The sequence below is a fragment of the Panthera tigris genome, chromosome B1 (genome assembly GCF_018350195.1).
Source record: "Panthera tigris isolate Pti1 chromosome B1, P.tigris_Pti1_mat1.1, whole genome shotgun sequence".
NCBI lineage: Eukaryota > Metazoa > Chordata > Mammalia > Carnivora > Felidae > Panthera > Panthera tigris.
In genome coordinates, this window is record NC_056663.1 from 48,735,657 (window position 1) to 48,756,869 (window position 21,213).

A 21,213-nucleotide genomic window follows, 5' to 3' on the forward strand; every position below is an offset into this window, starting at 1 on the left:
GTGGCTCAGTTGGTTAAGTGTCTGACTCTGGGTTTTGGCTCAGGTCATGATCTCATGGTTTTATGCTTTATTTATTTTTGAGAGCAAGAGAGGCAGAGCACGAGAGGGGGAGGGGCAGAGAGAGAGAGAGGGAGACACAGAATCCCAAGCAAGCTCCAGGCTCTGAGCTGTCAGCACAGAGCCCAATGCAGAGCTCGAACTCACAGACCACAAGATCATGGCCTGAGCCGAAGTAGAAGTGGGACACTTAACCGACTGAGCTACCCAGGCGCCCCTTATAAATATTAAAATTAGCAGACATAAGGGGTAGGATTTACATTTCAGTAAAGATTTCCATAGCCCAGCTGAGTGAGCTCTTACCTTCCTACACCGTGGGTAGCAGAAAACATGGGGGAAGTATTACCCAAGAGAAAGAGCAGAGCACAGTAAAATGCCATTGAGACCTCTAAACCTTGCCTAAGCAATTCAGCCAGGGCGTTCTGTAACTCACAAGGTGTTATAGAGTATTCCACACCACGTCAATTTACTACTTTACTGCCCCTGAATAAACAAGGGTGCCCGTGATAGCTTCATAACTTCCTATTAACAAGCAATTATTCCCATCTTAAAAGGAAGTCTCAGATTCTGTGTTTCTTACTTTCCTTCTCAGAAGGGGGATTTACAAAATCCAGTTCTGTCAGGGTGTCCTTCCTCTTTGCTTTGCTACATTTACAAACATATATGTATATGTATTCCTAAATGGTACTGCACCAGATGGCAGAAATTACTCTAGTTAATTTAAATAGAAAGAGATGTAATTCAGGCTACTAGGAATCTACAAAATCTTTGCAAGCAGTGGGGAAGTGAGATCCAGGGTGAGCCTTTAAGAAAGACTCCCAAAAAACGCCACTGAACCAGAACCTATTACCTCTGCCCTACTCAACTGGACACCACTGGGACTGAGTTCAAGAATACACAGCTTGGTGGGGAGCCAGAAATCCAGAAGCAGCTCCGAGTTCTTTGGGCTGAGTGATTGAGTGAATGGGGGTGCCATTTAGTAGACTGAGAATGTATTGGGATTAACAGGCTTAAGAGGTAAGAATGTACCAAGAGTTCTGTTTTGGTCATGATAAATTCAAGATACCTGTTGGATATTCAAGGGAAGATGTTCAGTAAGAGGTTGGATGTGTGAGTTTAGAGACCAAAGTAAAGTCTAAGTTGGAGATTTAATTTAAGTGTGTTCATTTAAATGAACCCTGGATGGCTCAGCCGGTTGAACGGTTGAACATCCAACTTTGGCTCAGGTCACTCTCAAGGCTGAGTTTGAGCCCCTGCCTGTCATCACAGAGCCTGCTTAGGATCCTCTGTCCCCTTCTCTTCTCTCTCTGCCCCGCCCCCTGCTCTCTCTCTCTCTGTCTCTCTCTTTCTCTCTCAAAATAAATAAATAAAACTTTAAAAAAAAAAAGGAAGAAAGCACTACTATCAGTCTCAGGCAGTGTGGGACCCAAGGAATTTAACAAAAATCCCCTACCCCTGGACAAGCAGAGCAAGACTAACTCCATTTTGTGCTACACCCATCATCTCATGTATAACCCCCACATGACCTACTTATTGCTTAAGACACTCCCCCACCCTAGTCAAGCCGCTGAGCACACCCTTACTAGAAACCGGCTCAAATAGGAATGCAGAACCCCTAACCGCCAAAGAATGTAAACCCCGCCGTTTGCCCGCCAAACTTGAGCGCCAATTCTGACCAGAGTGATAGGCTAGTTCAAACAGTTACTATAGGGTAAATTGTAATTCAATTGGCCACCTGCATGTGGACTAACATGACTATGCAACTTTCTGTGTGTGTTACAATCTCATTGGCCACTGGCCCCTATAAAACTGCTATGCCTTTTAACCTAGGGGTCCAAGTCCCTGCCCCGCTGTGTCGGGTATACTTGGGCCCAAGCTCGAGCTTGCAAATAAACCCTCGTGCGTTTGCATCGGTATCAGCTCCTTGGTGGTCTCTCGGATTCGAAATCGGGGGCATTACAGCAGATCCTGGAAGAGGTTGTAAGACAAGAGAAGTAAGCATGGTCATAGTTCAGAACAAAACACCCAAAACAAATTCGTTGTTCTTCTTCACCAGATTGATGATTTGTAGATGCAAAGTATGGTATCGGTCTATACCTCTTGATTTCAGTAAGGAGTCTGATGATCTTTCACAACATTGTTCTAGCCAAATGAGGGAGAATATCTTGGATAAATTCACAAATGGCACATTCAACAGGGAGGTCTCTAGTGTCCGTGTCTTGAGGCAAGCTGTAGGCAAGCTGGAACAACTAGGCCAAAAGCATGGTTTTTGTTTTTGTGTTTTTAAAAAAAAAAATTTTTTTTTTAACATTTATTTATTATTAAGAGACAGAGTGTGAACAGGGGAGGGGCAGAGAGAGAAGGAGACACAGGATCGGAAGCAGGCTCCAGGCTCTGAGCTGTCAGCACAGAGCCCGATGTGGGGTTCCAACTCACAAACCACAAGATCATGACCTGAGCTGAAGTTGGATGCTTAACCGACTGAGCCACCCAGGCGCCCCTGTTTATGTTTTCTTAAATGTCTATTTATTTATTTAGAGAGGGAGGGAGGGAGGGGCAGAGAGAGAAGGAGAGAATCTCTCAGGACCTGAGCCTAAATCAAGAGTCAGATGCTTTCAGAAACTTGTACCCCAATGTTTATAGCAGCACTTTCAACAATAGCCAAATTATGGAAAGAGCCTAAATGTCCATCAACTGATGAATGGATAAAGAAGTTGTGGTTTATATATACAATGGAATACTACTTCGCAATGAGAAAAAATGAAATATGGCCCTTTGTAGCAACGTGGATGGAACTGGAGGGTGTTATGCTAAGTAAAATAAGTCATACAGAGAAAGACAGATGCCATATGTTTTCACTCTTATGTGGATCCTGAGAAACTTAACAGAAGACGATGGGGGAGGGGAAGGAAAAAAAAAAGTTAAGAGAGGGAGGGAGCCAAACCATAAGAGAGTCTTAAAAACTGAGAATAAACTGAGGGTTGATGGGGGGTGGGAGGGAGGAGAGGGTGGGTATGGGCATTGAGGAGGGCACCTGTTGGGATGAGCACTGGGTGTTGTATGGAAACGAGTCTGACAATAAATTTCATAATAAAAAAATAAACTAAACTCTGAAACTAAAAAAAAAAGAAAAAAGAAAAAAAAAAGAAAGAGTCAGATGCTTAACTGACTGAGGCACTCAGGGGCCCCATAGGCCAAAAGCATGTTTTAATTCACAGAGCTACACTACAGACGCAGGAGGGATCCAAGGACCCCCCCTTCAGCGAGGACAGCTCAGACACTCCTAAGCAAAGTCCAGAAACAAAGGAGCCAACCAGGAGTGTGGTGTCTGTGATTTAAAACAAAGCAGGGAGGGGTGCCTGGGTGGCTCAGTCGGTTAAACGTCTGACTTCAGCTCAGGTCATGATCTTGCAGTCCATGAGTTCAAGCCCCGGGTCGGGCTCTGTGCCGACACCTCAGAGCCTGGAGCCTGTTTCAGATTCTGTGTCTCCCTCTCTGACCCTCCCCCGTTCATGCTCTGTCTCTTCCTGTCTCAAAAGTAAATAAATGTTAAAAAATTTTTTTTAAATAAAACAAAGCCGGGAACACTTTTAGGAGCATTAGTACAAGTAGCATGTACAAAGGAATAATAAGTAAGCCTCGTTCCACAAGAGATTGGAATGGATGTATTCTGAATTGGCATACCATACCCGGAGCATATTTTATTCTGGAAACACATTTTCCCTTGACAGATAAGTGTGCGACTAGGGGAGCGTGCTCAGGATAGTGAGGGGTCTGTAAATATATGCACCGAAAGGAGGGCAACAAAGCTATTAGTTTAGTGGCTAGGCCAAGGGAAACGCACATCAAAGGATGCAAATATTGAACGCAGCTTTTGGCAACACACGCGCGCACTTTAAAGTCTGTGGCCCCTGGCTCTTTCTCAGACGTCCCCTGTCTCAGGCCTGCTCGGTCCGGTGAAAGTCTGGCAAATTGGCGTGAAGCGCTCAGCCCCGACAGGCGGCGGACACAGGTCCTCTTTCCGCCTGGGACGCGACCCCGGCCCGACCAGGACAGGGGGCGGGGCGGGGGCGGGGCGGGGGCGGGGCGGGGGCGGGGCCGCGCTCCACAAGTGGGTGGGGTCCCGGCGGCCTGCCGCTCCAATACCACCCCAGACCTCCGCGCACCCCGGGCGCTTTGTGCGGGGCCGGAGGTAGAGGCGCAGGCCGCCATGGCGCTGCGCGCGGCCGTGTTCGACCTGTACGGGGTCCTGGCGCTGCCCTCGCTGGCCGGGGCCTTCGGCCGCGCGGAGGAGGAGTTGGCGCTGCCCAGGTAAGGGAGCCGGCGCCGGGCCAGAAAAGGACTACGGGCGAAGGGTAGGGGGAGAGGGGGAGGCGGCGCGGCAGGGGGCGGGACCCTGCCGAGAAGCTGCCTCTGGGGACCTCAGGCCGTGCTTTCACATTGCTTAGGGAGAGAGCCCTGCTGAAGGTTAAAACAATTACCCGGCCCGAAAATACCCGAGCATGTCAGTAGACCCATTGTCTTTCTGAATACTGAGTAATTAAATCTCTCTAAAGACTCCACAATTGCCCTGTGTATTGAAGGCTTTTCCCAAAGGGAGGGGAACTGCTCGCCGCGCCATCTGCTGTCCCCTAAGTCTGTGTAATGGAATGGGTCTTAAAAGACGCGCTGAAGTTTGCAAGAGAAAAAAGTTCTGTGCGTTGCCGTTCACGTACTAGAAGAGCAAACTAGAGAAACAGCCCCAAAGCCGAATCGCTGGGAAATGATGGACTAGGAAGCGTCACCTGTGAAGAGAAATGTTCAGAATGAGATTTCAGTAACACCAGAAAAGAAAGACCTGTTGTGATAATTGGGGAAAAGAAACAAACAAAAACCACCCACCAGAATGTAAAACAATTAATACAACATGGTTTCAGTTATGGGGGAAGAAGAGCTATATGCCGAAAAACGTCTGGAAGAAGTATTCCAGAATATCCTTGGGATTGTTAATCCCAGGTGAGATTATGAATTATTTCCTTCATTTGTCTACTTTTTGCATTTTCTAAGTGCAAATATCTGCTTATGAACATGTGTTTCTCCTATAGTGAGAAGGAAGGAAAGTCTGTTTGTTTAAAACATTAAGAAAGAAAGGAAGAAAGAGAGATCACTCTGGCAACACCCACAAAAACGAAATTCTGAACTAGTGGCAAGAATAAGTAGAGGGTGGAAGCTTTGAGAATTGTGCCCTGTTTTGTTTCATGGCAAATTAATGCTCAGAGATTGAGTTTGTTTTTGTCTGCAGTTTATTGAACACTGGTTTGCTGTGGGTATTTCACAAGCCAATAGCATGCAGGATAATGTCCCTTCATAAACCAATAAATAACATACTTGCAAACAATGATTGATTAATCCCATTCTTGTTCCAGTTAAGGAGATCTGAACTGTATCCAAATGAGGTCCAAATGTAGTTGTTTGAGTTTGCACTTGTGGGAGATGGTGTAGCCAATTGAGAGCTGCCCTCCAGCTTGCTGGTGCAAAAGTCAGAGTCCCCTGTTGCCAGAGCATGTTGCTAGGGAACGATGGCACAAGCATTGGTGGGCAGGAGGACTTTCTTCCCCAGCTGGCGGCTATTCCTGAAAGAGTAGCCTTTATCAGGGCAAAAGCTAATTGCCCCAAGGGCTTGGGAGAGCTATTTAGACTAGCAGAGCCCCTCAGCACTGACCAAATACTCTGGAGAGTCCTCACAGACTCTCCGAAGGGCTTCTTCAGTTTTTTTTACTGATTGACATCCAGTGAGGCCGTCAGCAGTTGAGCTACTGAGTGCTTATCAAGGGCATAGGACCAGACCAGTTACTGACTTTCTGTTACAGCTTCCCTCCTTTCAAAACAGCTTCACATCTAACAACTTCATTTTGGGGGGCTGGGGGGGGCTCTTTGTTGTGGATTTGAAATCATATCAAACCAGTACAAAACATGCCCCATTCTAGAATTCTTGTGATACTAAAGACCAGCAGGACTTTCTGTCCTGTTGTATCAATTATAAAAGACTGGTTAGTGCAAGCATGCCAAGCCAAAAGGGGTCTCAGAATCTAGAGCAGCCCTTACTCCTACAGTATGGAAACTGAAGCTTAGCAGAGGATTCACTTGATCTCTGTAGTAATTAGACACAGGCAGCCATGGAACCAGTTTTTCTGCCTCCCTGTTTAGGATTCTTTCCTCTCTGGTTCATCATGACTTCCCACTCCCTTGGCTATTGTACAGGGAAAGATACCAGTCTGTAGGCGGTGAGTAAGTACACTGATAAGTATGTCAATAATAAATTGATATCAATATGTCACATCAATAATAAGTGTGTCAATAATTATTTGTTGTCAGTAAACACAAATAACACAATAAACTCTGTGCCTACAGAGTCCACAATCAGAATAATCACATCCCAGGTCATTAGGATTTGAGAGAAGGATTGAAAATGGAAGGCCACCTTTGATCCAGGCTTGTCCAATTCAGATCATTTACAGGAGCAAGAAGCTGAGGGAGGATTAGTGAGTTTTATTTTTTATTTTTATTTTTTTATTTTTTTAAAATATTCATTTCTTTTTGAGGAAGAGCGTGAGTGGGGGGCGGGGCAGAGAGAGGGAGACACAGAATCTGAAATAGGCTCCAGGCTCTGAGCTGTCAGCACAGAGCCCGACGCGGGACTCAAGCCCACAAACCACAAGATCATCACCTGAACCCAAGTTGGACACTTAACCAAATGAGCCACCCAGGTTCCCTAGTGAGTTTAGAAACCCTTTTAACCATAGTGTTGTTTTGCTTCCTTTTGACTCATAAATTTGATTTTATTTTTAAAAGGCCTGAAAAGAGAGTAAGCTGCGAGCTATATTTGTGCCTGTGATCTCATCAATGTGGGGGTGAACATGACTTGTGAGGATACAAGTATACAAGTTTACAAATGTGGGGTATTGAAAACAGCACTCATCTCTGAGTCAGGCCCAGATTAAAAATCTCAGTTCTAACACGTACTGCTGGGTAACCTTGTTTAATCTGTTTTAGTCTTAGTCAACTCCTCTATAACCCTAGTCTTCATGTTAAAATAAGAAAATGCCTTCTAGAAATTTTTGTGAGGGTTAAATTAGGTAACGTGTAAAGTGGATGGATGGCTGTATTGTGACACATTTCTTTATAAAAGTCTCGTGCATGTGTAAAGTGCTCCATTAGGCATATTCTGTTTATAGTTGCAAAGACTCTTGGACTCCCTCTGTGACCATGGTTAAGATCATTCCCAGCAGTCATAAAACAGGTCATAGCAAAGCTAGCTGGTGCCAGGAGGTCAGAGTCCATAATCTTGACCTTCTTAGCCTTTGGAGTCTGGGAACTAACCGTGAAGGTATTCATTCAGCAGGTAAGCCTGGGGCACCTGGGTGGCTCGGTTGGTTAAGCATCCGACTCTTGAGTTCGGCTCAGGCCATGATCTTGCATGCAGTTCGTGAGTTCAAGCTCCATGTCAGGCTCTGCACTGACAGCCCGGAGACTACTTGGGATTCTTTCTCTCTGCTACTCCCTTGGGCTCTCTCACTCTCTTTTGCTCTTAAATAAATAAACATGGAAAGAAAAAAAAAAGAAGGTGAGCCTGAAGAGCCTGCCTTACACTGTACATTTTTCAACGTGCTTGGCATCCGGTATGCAAACTCAGGCATCCACAGATGGCCAGAGCTCAAGATGAAGGCAGTGCCATCAGAGGGACAAAGTTTTTGGGTGGTTCAAAAGAGGGACGGATTAGGCCTAAACTGGAGAACCAGGAAAGCCTTAGTGGAGGCAGAGCCTGAGAAGACTGGTAAGAGGTTGATGGGGAGAGATGTGAAGGGAGAACCTTCCAGATGAAGGGAGCGGCACGAGCAAAGGCTTGGGGGATGGGGGGTGGAAAGCATGGAATGTGCACTAGAAGATTGAGTGTGGCCAGAGATGAGGGACGTCGTGGGAGACAAGTAGGGGAGTTGCTTGTTCCTGAGCTGTAGTGAGACAGGAAAGTCAGGCTGAGCGTGTACCTACTTTGATAGCCGGTGACTGTCTCAGGGGTTTTGCGCTGGGGTGGAGGGGAGGTAAAATCACAGGTGCTCAAATGCAAGGTAGCCGGTTGTTGGGGTGATGGGTCAGGTACACTGGTCAGAGGAAAGAGGCTGATGCTCACTTGAGACCCGGGAGTTCGGGCGCTTGCTGGTAGAGCAGGCGGGGTGACGGTGAAGCCCGGCAGCGGTTGGAGCCGAAGTGAGCGAGTCCTTCTCTGAGCGAGGTCACAGGCGTGGAAGGTGAGGAAGCTGTGCTGAAGGGCCCAGTGGGGATCCAGGGAGGCCCGAGAGCCTTGTGCCGAAGCCATGAGGGGGAGAGGGCGGGAGGGTCCTGGACATCTGTACATCCCTGCCAGAGGACAAGGTGATGGCGGCCTGGGAGGCCATCCTGAACTCCAGCAGTGGAGACGCCTGAATACCTGGCCTGGAACAGGAGGGTGCAGCTTCTTCCGGTGGGCATCGGTAGCATCGCACAGCAGGAGGAGGGACGGGGAGACTCCACTCTTGGCGGTGACCCGCTCGGACCAGTGTCCTGTGAGGGTCGGGGTGCTAGAGATGGGGGTCACCTTGACAGCTGAGGCTGACATGATCTAGAGGAGCCAGGATGGCGCCCTGAGATCCGGATCCGCTGTGTAGACAGTCGTGTTTCGCGTAATACCTTCGCACACAGCTTTGTTGTGGAAGGTCCGCCCGCTGCACTTGGCCTGAACACCAGGGATGGGGAGAGTATCAGGTCCTTTCAAAACTGTATGTTCAAGGGGACGCTGGAGAGCTCAGTCGGTTGTGTCTCGCTCTTCACTTTGGCTCAGGTCATGATCTCACAGTTCACGAGTTTGAGCCCCACATCGGGCTCTGTGCTAGCTGAACCGAGCCTGCTTGGGATTCTGTCTCCCTCGCTCTCTGCCCCTCCCCTGCTTGTGCTCCCCCCACCCCCTCTAGATAAATAAATAAAAATAAACAAACAAAAAAGAAAAATGTATGTGCTAGAACCCGAGGTGCTTGTTGTATGCAGTGCTCAGTAAATGTTTTTTTTAGCAAGAGAAACAAGGGGTCAGCAAATACAGAAAGGGTATTTGAGAATCAGGTCTTCTTATCTGTATCCTGCGTGCTCTATCAGGAAGTATTTGTTGAATGCCTCCAGGAGCTCCGGGGGCAGCTCCCAGATTTGTAGTGCTTTATGCCTGTTACTTACTACCTCTGGGATTTTAAATTATCTCTGAAGCATCTTTCTCTTTATTTTCTTTTACACATAGGTTTTAACTTCACAACTAATACACAGATGCATCCTTGTTATGAAAATTTTCAAACTAACAGAATAGCACAGAACAGTAATGCAAGTCCTGGGGCACCTGGATGGCTCAGTCGGTTAAATGTCTGACTCTGGATTTTTGGCTTGAGTCATGATCTCATGGTTTGTGGGTTCGAGCCCTGCATCGGGCTCTGCTCTGGCCGTGTGGAGCCTACTCAGGATTCTCTCTCTCTCCCTCTCCTTCTGCCCTCCCCTGCCCTTGCTCGCTCGCTCGCTTTCTCTTTCTCTCTCTCAAAAGAAATAAACTTAAAAAAAAAAAAAAAAAACAAGGAATGCAGGTCCCTCTTCTTCCTCTTCCTCTCCCCATGCCTGTAATCGTGGTTGATACCTAGTTCATTTAATCCAAAACCAAGGGGGTTTTTAGAGGGTCCCCCCCGTAATTTTTTTTTTTGTGTGTTTATTTTTGAGAGAAAGTACAAGCGGGGGAGGAACAGAGAGAGGGGGAGACGCAGGATCCAAAACAGACTGTGCTGTGCTGACAGCAGAGAGCCTGACTCGGGACTCAAACCCACCAACCATGAGAGCATTACCTGAGCTGAAGTTGGACACTTAACTGACTGAGCACCCAGGCGCCACCCCCCCACCCCCATAATTCTTTATAGCAAAACCTGGGCCTGACTTCATTTGACCACAAAATCTGACCTCGTTTTGGTAGTAAATCCGAACTGAACAAGTATGGGGCTATTTTTCATTTTTATCCCATTGCTGTGAGTAGTCACACTTTCACCACAGAAATACTAATGGTTTTGATTAAGAGGGCTGCCCCAGACCCTCCTGGAGGGGTTACTTACCATGGTATATCCCCCAGTTCTTTACCATTACAGTCTGAACAGTTCTGACTTTTGAAACTCCTCTGGTTCTGAGGTTTCGGATAAGGCCTTGTCTGTCTGTCACTTGCTTATCTGAATTTGCAGGCACCTCGATGCACGGTTTGGTAGGTAGGTAGTTTGGTAGATAGCTAGGTTTATTTATTTATTTATTTATTTTATTAATATGAAATTTATCGTCAAATTGGTTTCCATACAACACCCAGTGCTCATCCCAACAGGTGCCCTCCTCAGTGCCCATCACCCACTTTCCCTTCTCCCCTACCCCCCATCAACCCTCAGTTTGTTCTCTGTATTTAAGAGTCTCTTATGGTTTGCCTCCCTCCCTCTCTGTAACTTTTTTTCCCCTTCTCCTCCCCCATGGTCTTAAGTTTCTCAAGATCCACATATGAGTGAAAACATAGGGTATCTTTCTTTGACTGATTTATTTCACTTAGCATAATACCCTCCAGTTCTATCCACGTTACTGCAAATGGCCAGATTTCATTCTTTCTCATTGCCACGTAGTACTCCATTGTGTATATAAACCACAATTTCTTCTTCCATTCCTCAGTTGATGGACATTTAGGCTCTTTCCATAATTTGGCTATTGTTGAGAGTGCTGCTATAAACATTGGGGTACAAGTGCCCCTATGCATCAGCACTCCTGTATCCCTTGGGTAAATTCCCAGCAGTGCTACTGCTGGGTCCTAGGGTAGATCTATTTTTAATTTTTTGAGGAACCTCCACACTGTTTTCCAGAGCGGCTGCACCGTTTGCATTCCCACCAACAGTGCAAGAGGGTTTCTGTTTCTCCACATCCTCGCTAGCATCTGTAGTCTCCTGATTTGTTCATTTTAGCCACTCTGATTGGCCTGAGGTGGTACCTGAGTGTGGTTTTGATTTGTATTTCCCTGATGAGGAGTGATGTTGAGCATCTTTTCATGTGCCTGTTGGCCGTCTGGATGTCTTCTTTAGAAAAGTGTCTATTCATGTCTTCTGTCCGTTTCTTCACTGGATTATTTGTTTTTCGGGTGTGGAGTTTGGTAGATAGTTTGGTAGATAGCTAAGATTAAAAAAAAAATAGGATTGTGGCACACATACTGTTTTAGGCCTTAATTTTTTTTTTTTTTTTTTACTTAATTTGCTTAGTTTCAATTACTTCAGTTAACAATTGGACATCTTCCTGTGTCTATTTATATATATATCTACTTTTCCTTTTTTTAACCACTCCATAGTATTCCACAACGTGGAAGTGCCATCGTTTATTTAAACATTTTCCCTCTTGATGGACATTTTGTTATTTCTTAATCATCAATGTTACAAACAGTGTCCCTGCAATAGCTCCCTAGGGTAGTTTGCTAAAAGTGGAAAACATCAGGTGAAAGTGCATTTACATGTAAGTTACTGATGGATTCTGCCAAAGCCTTCTGTAAAAACACTGCACCTTTCCTGACAGCGTATCAGAAACCCAGCCCCAGAGCCTCCCCGCAGCGGGGATGACCCTTTTAAATTTTTGCCATGCAGATGGGTGAAAAATAGCACCCTGCTGTGCAAGTTTTCATTTTCCTCTTCACTATTCATTTTAATTGGCCATTTGTAGCTCTTCCTTTGGTATTTACCTGTTACGCTGTTTTCCCATTTTTGTCCTGGATTGTTTGTCACTTTGATTGATTCCTACCATGATGTTTTGTGTTTTCTACTTAACCACCGCTTCTGCTATTTCTTCCTTTATTCCTCTTTTTCCTGTCTGTAGTTGTGTTGACCAAGTTTTCTTTTTCTCCAGTTTAACGGGGGGGGGAAACATTTTATTTCTAGTCTTCTTATGGGTACATTTTGTTTCTTATCTCTTTAAGTAAGCTGTAATTATTTTATTTTTATTTATTCTTTAAGTTTATTTATTTTGAGAGAGAGAGAAAGCATGAGGTGGGGAGGAGCAGAGAGAGAGAGAGAGAGAGAGAGAGAGAGAGAGGGAGAATCCCAGGCAGGCTCCATGTTGTCAGTGCAGAGCCCAATGTGGGACTTGAACTCATGAATTATGAGATCATGACCTGAGTGTCAGTTGGAGGTTTAACTGACTGAGCCACCCAGGCGCCCCCACCTATGATTTTTTAATGTGCATATATAGTAATTTATTCCATTAACAGAACCTTTTCTATCAGAATGCATGTTTATTGGTGTCTTTTTTGTATAATGAAGAATTTGTCTGGTGTTTGTCCTGGGTTCCTAGCACAGAGCTTCTAAAGCCCTCCGAATTTCCTGAGGGAGAGGAGTGCCATTGCTAGGCAATGAGGTGACTCATGGGGGGAGCTTACAAACCTTCATGGTTGGGACTGGTCACCAGGAAGGCCAATGGAGTGACTGGGGTGGAGACCGAAACTCCATTTTTGGGGTGGAGACTGAAACTCCATTTAGGTAAGAAGGAAGTCTTACTGATGTGAGGCCTTAAGGAAAGTAACTGTGTTTGGAGCCTGTGGTTTTCTTTTTAACACCAACTGACTTGGGGAGACCGCTCGGTGAGGCCCTGAGACTGCTTGAAAAGAGACATACCTGGTCAGCCCCCAGCTGCTTCAGCCCTTCCCTTCCCCCATCCAGTTCTAGCTGTCTGCAGACACAGGAGGGATCCCCAGCCAGAACCTCCCAGCTGAGCCCTTCCCTAATTCCTGACCTGCAGAAACCTTGAGAGATAATAAAATGACTGATTGTTTTAAGCCACAGTTTTGGGGCTGATGTTTTAGGTAGCAGTAATGGCTAGAACACTGTCTGCCTCCTTTACAACTTAATTTTTCTCAGTATCACTGATACTCTGTGTAATTTACCAGTTTATTCTCTTTCTCCCCCCACTAGAATGTGAGCTCCTGAAGAGAGAGATTTTTGTTCACTCCTTCCATGTTGCCTCTAACAGTGCCTGACACATAGAAGGTGCTCAGTGAGTGTTTGTTAGTGAATAAATGAAATGGTAGCAGGGAGGGGAGGCACCAGCTCAGCTGTCAGAAGTCCCTGAGTCCACTTTCTACTCATGGAGTTTATTGACAGTGACTTTGAACCTGCCCTGGGACTTCATGGGGAAAGAACAACAGTAGACTTCTTTTCACATGTTCAGGCTCTTGTTTTCCTCCTTTCTCTCTTTTTTTTAGTCCATGTGTTCCAAGCTATATCCGTCTTCCAGATTTTCTTATACTTTTTAGTCCGATAATTTACGCTTTCTTGTTTTTCTTAACGATGGAAGTTATTTTTCTTTTTAAATCTCTTAAGGGTATCTTTTGTATACTCTTAGTGGGATTTTAGGCAGAAAGAGAAATAGATACATGCTCAGTGTGCTGTCCTGATACCATCCCCACTCTCTTAGTTTTGCATTTTTCGATGCCATTTTAATCGTTGCATAAAGGTGTGTGTGCCTTATAACTTTATTGCATAGAGGTATGTGCCCTGTGTTGATATCAAAGTGCTTAGTAGGAACTGCCATTTTCTTTCTTTCTTATTTTTTTTAGTGTTTATTTATTTTTGAGAGAGAGAGAGAGAGAATGAGCAGGGGAGGAGCAGAGAGAGAGGAAGACACAGAATCCAAAGCAGGCTCCAGGCTCTGAGGTGTCAGCACAAAGCCCGATGCGGGGCTTGAACTCACGGGCTGCGAGATCATGACCTGAGCCAAAATCGGATGCTTAAGCAACGAGCCACCCAGGCGCCCCAGTAACTGCTATTTTCTAAACTGCTATCAAATTATACTCCTACCAACAGTGGAAGAGAGTTTCACTTTCTCCACAAGGTCATTAGTCCTTGACATTGTCAGGGTGTTTAAATTTAGTGGTTCTGGTGGGTATATAGTGTCATCTCATTGTGGTTTAAAAAAAATTTTTTTTAATGTTTATTTATTTTTGAGACAGAGAGAGAGAAAGCATGAATGGGGGAGAGTCAGAGAGAGGGAGACACAGAATCTGAAACAGGTTCCAGGCTCTGAGCTGTCCGCACAGAGCCCAATGCGGGGCTCCAACCTAAAGGCCGTGAGATCATGACCTGAGCCAAAGTCGGAAGCTCAACTGACTGAGCCACCCAGGCGCCCTTCATTGTGGTTTTAATTTGTATTTCCCTGATGAATAATGATGTTGAGCTTCTTTTTATATGCTTATTGGCCGTTTGGTAATTCTCTTGAGTGGAATTCTTGTTTAAGTTGTTTGCGCATTTTTCAATAGGGTCATCTTTCCCTTATTGAGAAAAGATTAAGGATTCTTTTTATATTCTTGATAGAAGTCCTTTGTCATATGTATATATTGCAAACATCTCCATGTGTATGGTTTACTCATCACTTTCTCAATGATGTCTTTGATGAACAGAAAGTCTTGATTTTAATGACATCTGATTTATCATTGTTTTGTTTTATGTTAGTGCTTCTTGTGTCCTTTTAAGAAATTTTTGCTTACTTAAAGGTCATGAAGATGTTGCTCTTTCTTCTTTTTTTTTTTTTAAGTTTACTTATTTATTTTGAGAGAGAGTGTGCATGCGTGGGGGAGGCATAGAGAGAACGTGAACCTGTTGTGGGGCTGGAACTCATGAACCCTGAGGCCATGACCTGAGCCGAAATCAAGAGTCAGACACTTAACTGACTGAGCCACCCAGACGGCCCATATTGCTTTTTCTTCTAGAAGCTGGATTGTTTTAACTTTCACATTTAGGTCTATGTTCCACTTCAAAACAAATTTTGTAAATGGTGTGAAGTCCCCCCCGCCCCCCACTCATGGATATTCAGTTGCTGTAATGCCATTTAATGAAAAAAATCTTTCCTACATTAAATGTTAGTGGTGTCTTTGTTGAAAAATCGAATGACCATATATGTGGAGGCCTATTTCTAGCCTCCCTGTTATATTAATTTGATATATATGTCTATGTTTGCAATAATACCACATTGTCATAATTATTATAGCTTTATAACAAATCTTAAAATCTTATAATATAAATCCTTCATATCTCTTCTTGAAGATTTATTTGGTTGTTCTGTGTCCTTTGTGTTTCCAGATAAATTTTATGATGAGTGTGTCAATTTTCACACTTATACACAAAATCTGCTGGCATTTTCATTGGAGTGAATTGAATCTTTATATCAGTTTGGTGACAATTTTCCCTGAACCATATTAAGTCTCCTGATTCATGAACTTGATACAGATCTCTCCATCTGTTGAGGTCTTTAATTTCTCTTAGTTTTGTAGTTTTCAGTGTAGAGGTCTCAAACTTCTTTCATCAGATTTAGTTCTGTTTTCTTCTAATGCTATGACAAATGATATTTTTAAAAACTTAAATTTCCAATTTCTTATAAACCGCATTTGTCCTGTTCTCAACTTTTTACTTTGATCTATGTTAAGTTGACTGGAGATCTCTCTTGAATTTTTTCTTTCTTTCTTTTTTTTTTCCTGGCAAGGCATGTGATGGTAAACATTACTTTTACATGGCTGAGATTTTCTGTTGCCTTCACAAATGTATAATAAATTGTCTGGAGCTAGAAGCCCCTAGGTAGCTCAGTCAGATAAGCGTCCGACTCTTGATTTGGGTCCTGATCTCACGGTTGTGAGATTGAGCCCTGTGTTGGGCTCTGCGTTGACAGTGTAGAGCCTGCTTAGGATTCTCTCTCTCTTTCTCTGTCTCTCTCTCTCAAAGTAAATAAACTTAAAAAAAAAAAAGTTGTCTGGGGCTAGAATTTTTGGGCTGTTTCTTTTTATCTCAATGTCTAGTGAGTGGTTCCTCCACAATCTTCTGACACTTAAAGCTGCAGATAGACAACTAATGTTAGCTTGAATTGTTTTTCTTTTGTGTAAATCTGTTTTTCTGTAAAAAGGTTGTTACCCTTTTTTATCCTAGGAATTGACATAGTTCTCCAACATATGCCTGTTGTGGGGTCTTTTTGTGTTTTTATTTTTCATTAATTTTGCCTTGGTAATTGGTATACTTTTGACCTGAGGACTCAAATCTTTCTTCAGTACTGAGAAATGCTCTCCTGTTATTGCTGTATTGCTTCTCAGATCTATCGTTCTGGAATTCTTTTAAATTAAAAAAAAAATTTTTTTAATGTTTATTTTTGAGACAGAGATAGAGACAGAGAGACAGAGCGCAGGCAGGGGAGGGGCAGAGAGAGAGGGAGACACAAAATCCAAAACAGGCTCCAGGCTCTGAGCTGTCAGCACAGAGCCCCACGTGGGGCTCGAACCCACAGACCCTGAGATCATCATGACTGAGCTGAAGTCTGACACTCAACTGACTGAGCCACCCAGGCGTCCCTATCCTTCTAGAATTCTTGTTTGTTTATGGAAGGCATTTGGCCTCTCAGGTCTCATCTTTTTGCTCATTAACTTTAATTCATCATTTTACTATTTGTCCTTGAAAAATGTATCGTGCCTTTTGATTCACTAATTTCATTTTCTGTAATGGCCATTTCACCATTCATGGCTCTTATTAGCCACCGTTAGAATTTGGAAATCATGGTTTCAAATCCAACAATGTTCTTATCTCAAATTGCTATTATTATTATTATTATTATTATTATTGCCTGATGTGGTTTTAGATACATTGGTACCTCCTTCGTCTACAATTATATTCTTCACTCAGCTCCTTTTCTTTTATCAGCCCACATTCTCCGGGCACAAAAGTAATTTTCCCTTTGCTTTCCATCCTACTCATCCAGCATGTTAGTTATTTGTATATAGGTTGCCTCCCTTGTTCCCCATAAGCTCCTTAAGAATACAATCCTGTTTTTCCATTTTTATATCACAGCACCCAGCATGATGTTTTACACACCTTAGGTGCTCAATAAAAGGTTGTTGAGTTGAATTGTCTCTTGATTCTTAAAACTGGAAAGCAGGGGTGCCTGGATGGCTGAGTTGCTTAAACAAACTCTTGGTTGAACTCTTGGTTTCTGTTCAGGTCATGATCTTGGTTTGTGGGTTCAAGCCCCGCATCAGGCTTTGTGCTGACTGTGGAGCCTGCTTGGGATCTCTCTCTCTCCCCCCAACTCAAAATAAATAAACTTAAAACAAACTAGAGGGATCTTTTGGGGTGATGGAAATGTTCTAAAACTGGAATGTGCTGATGTTTGCACAACTTTGTAAATTTACTACCAATCATTGAATCATACACTTAAAATGTGAATTTGATGGTATTGTAATTGCCATTTAATAACAGCGTTTTAAAAAAAAAAAAAAAAGACAACTGGGGTAGGTGGTGCCTGGCTGGCTCAGTCAGTACAGCAGGCCACTCTTGATCTCAGGGTTGTAAGTTGGGGCCTCACGTTGGGTGCAGAGATTACTTAAAAACACAATCTTAAAAAAAAGAAAAATAAATTACAAAAAGACAACTGACAGCAAAGGTGTGGCAACACCATTGTTATTACTGGAAAGTTGAACAAGGCTGCAAGTACTAGAAATCTATCTGGGTACATTTTGTGCAAAGTTGATCCTTGTTACCTGCAAGAGGGTTAGTTGCATAAAAGGTAGGTTGACTGTTATCAGAAATGAAACTCCCAGATTCGAGATGTTTGTCGTCTTACTTGTGCATGGCAAATAATTTTAACTGGCTTGCCAATTCCAGTCCGTTGTAAATATTTTGCCTGGGGCACTGTATTAAGAAGGATTGCACATTGGTATTTGGACTCAGTGGAGTAGGATGTGGTGATAGACTATCCACATCAGCCAGGGGGGCGGGGGAGCAGAGATGTGTGTACGTGCCACGTATGTCCCATCCTTCATCTGTCTGATGTCGCCCAGCCAGCCCTGTGAGGGTAGCTCATCCACCACTGGGGGCAGGAAATTATCAGGAAATCGGAATGGAAACTTATATTTTGTAGTATAAGGAAGTGAAAAGGTAATTAGCTGACCTCTCTCCCTCTGTGTCTACTATTCCTTGGGTCTGTGTATAAGGGATGAATGTGAACTGAGGTGTGGTAGATAACTAGGGCTGCCATTATTAAGTACTGCAGACCGGGTGGCTTCCACAACAGTTCCAGAGACTAGAAGTCCGAGATCAAGGTGGTGGTAGGGCTGGTTGCTCCCGAGGCCTCTCTCCTTGGCTTGTAGATGGCTGTCTTCTCCCTGTGTCTTCACATGGTCTTCTCTCTGTCCATGTCTGTGCCTGGATTGCTCCTCGGGACACCAGTTAGTTATTGGCGTAGGGCCCACCTTAATGACCCCATTTTAACTTAATCCCCTTGTTAAAGGCCTGTCTCCAAATACAGTTACATTCTGAAGTACTGGAGATTAGGACTTCCAACATATGAATTGGGGGAGGGCACAATTTAGCTCATGACATGAGAAAACTTTTTAAAACTTAAATAAGGTTAAAATGAAATAGGAACTATATGGTTGGGGGCATCTGGCTGGCTCAGTCGGTAGAGTGTGTGACTCTTGGTCTCAGGGTTGTGAGTTCAAGCCCTACATTGGGAGTGGAGTCTATTTAGGAAGAAAGAAAGAGAGAGAGAGAGAGAGAGAGAGAGAGAGAGAAAGAAAGAAAGAAAGAAAGAAAAGAGAGAGAGAGAGAGAGAGAAAGAAAGAAAGAAAGAAAGAAAGAAAGAAAGAAACTCTATGTTCAGAATCAAAACCAGAAAAAATATTTCATTCCCTTTGAAGAATATGTACTAATAAAGCAGTCATTGGGAGCGATGCCATGTGCAAATGAGCTGAAAACAGGAATGACTGCATATCTGGTCTGATTTTGTCCCTTAAGTAAGACCAGTTGAAGAGTCTCTGCTACGTGGTCGCCCATGAGCTGCTTCACCTGTGGGCATATTCATCATTTAGTTTATGGTCTCATGTCACAGTTGGATTGCACTTTCAGACTAAGATTCCAACTTGAACTCTGCATTTCCCCCTTCATGGCAGAATGCCTTTCTAACAGCAGTTTGTGGATATAAATAGCGTCCGTCCCCTACGTGGTGCTGTGATGAAGTCATCAGAACATTCGTGATGTTGTTCCTTTGCGTCTTCCAGAGGCTTTCTGAATGAAGCTTTCCAGAAAGGAGGCCCAGATGGTCCCAGTGCCCGCCTCATGAGGGGAGAGATCACATATTCCCAGGTAAGGGGAAACTTCATAGACCGCCCCCCACCTCCCTGAGAAGGCATTCTGTGCCCACACACCCATTCTCCTGCACTGACTAAAAGCTCCCTGAGGGCAAACTCACATTTGCTTTACCCATTTACCCCTTCTAGTACTTCCCTCCTGACACTGTTATGGAGGCCCAGAGTCACACAAAGAGATATTTAAGACTGGTGTATTGTCTCTTTGGGCCAGCCAGCAGGAGGCACCCATGACTGGAAAATTTCCAACCCTTTGAAGATCTATGCCAGGGAATTACAACAGCCAGAGTAGCTTTTGTTTTGTTATGTTTTGTTTTTACCTTAAATTGTGGCAAAATACACATAGTAGAAAAGTTACCATCTTGATCGCTTTAAGCATATAATTTTGTAATGTAAAGTATATTCATATTGTGAATGCATCACCACCATGCATCTCCAGAACTCTTCATCTTGCAAAAGTGAGATTCTATACTCCTTAAACAAGAACTCCCCATCCTTCTTTTTCCTCAGCCACCAGCAACCATTGCTGAACTTTCTGTCTCTATGTATGTAGCTGCTCTCGCTACATCATCTAAGTGGAATCATGCCGTATTTGTCCTTTTGTGACTGGCTTATTTCCCTTAGCACGGTGTCTTCAAAGTGCATCCGTGCTGTGGCATGTGAAAGGATTTCTTTCCTTTTTAAGGATGGTTCGTTTTCCATTGTGTGGGTAGACCACATTTTGTTTATCCATTCATCTGTCGACGGACATTGGGTTGTTTCTACCTTTTGGTTATTGTGAATAATAGTGCTGTGAACATGGGTGTATTATTATCTGTTTGACATCTTGCTTTCAATTCTTCTGGGTATATATACCTTAGAAGGGATTGCTAGATCAGCGCAGGATTTGAATCACAGCTCCCACTTACAGACTTTGTGACCCCCAACAAGTTGCTTAACCTGTCAAAGTCTCAGTCAAAATGAGAGTGGTATACTCTCTATTTCATAGGCTGTTAGGAAGCTTGGAGAGTGTCTAGCACAGTGCCTGGCACATAGTAGGTGCTCAATAAATAGTAGTTATTGTTACTACAACCTTGTTTTTTATTTTTTTAATTTTTATTATTTTTTTTAATGTTTACTCACTTTTGAGAGAGACAGTGTGAGTGGAGGAGGAGCTGTCAGCACAGAGCCCTATGTGGGGCTCGAACTCACGGACTGCAAGATCATAACCAACTGAGCCACTCAGGGCACCCCCCCCCCCAATTGTTTTTTAACAAAATAATCAGGATTTGAAACCACTTGAATTCTGTTTGTGTCTGGAAGAAGAAAGGCTATTGAGAATCTATTTCATAAGCACACAGAGAACACAGTCTATATTTTAAAACTTTTTAGGGGTGCCTGGGTGGCTCAGTCAATTGAGCGTCCGACTTCGGCTTAGGTCATGATCTCACAGTCTGTGAGTTTGAGCCCCGCGTCGGGCTCTGGGCTGACAGCTCGGAGCATGGAGCCTCCCTCTCTCTCTGCCCCTCCCCCGCTCATGCTCTGTCTCTCACTCTCAAAAATGAATAAATGTTAAAAAAAATAAATAAATTAAAAAAAAAACTTTTTACAGATTACAGCTACCTATTAGTCTGTCAGAGAACTTAGGGCGCACTGTAGTAGAAAGCAAAAGCATACCTGTTCTGTGAAGGCACATCACACACACACACACACACACACACACACACTGTGGCCACTGGGGAGTGAAAAGTAATGATACTGTTGAGAATAAATGCTAAGTCAATAAAAAATCTGCAGTAATATTGTTGAAAGATAAGGAAAGAGGGAAGTGCAACATGTTGTCAGTGAACATACTAGAGTGAATATCTTGTAATTGCCGTAAAAACCCTGCACCCATTCAGACTTCTTTAGTCTGTGTGTAGCAGGCCTGAAAAACCAAATAGCAGTTGGCCCTTGAACAACGTGCG

General features: G+C 43.9%; 1 protein-coding gene across 2 annotated transcripts in view; it reads left to right on the top strand.

Annotated features, from left to right (window-relative positions):
• The first annotated feature begins 4,219 nt into the window (after positions 1-4,219).
• The window catches only part of EPHX2 (epoxide hydrolase 2), a 77,415-nt gene continuing 60,421 nt past the window's right edge, over positions 4,220-21,213 (top strand). For both annotated transcript variants that reach the window (XM_042983517.1, XM_042983518.1), the window contains exons 1-2: positions 4,220-4,368; positions 19,181-19,265. In XM_042983517.1, the coding sequence (XP_042839451.1) occupies positions 4,268-4,368; positions 19,181-19,265 (186 nt within the window). In that variant the 5' untranslated portion in view covers positions 4,220-4,267. The remainder of the gene's footprint in view (positions 4,369-19,180; positions 19,266-21,213) is intronic.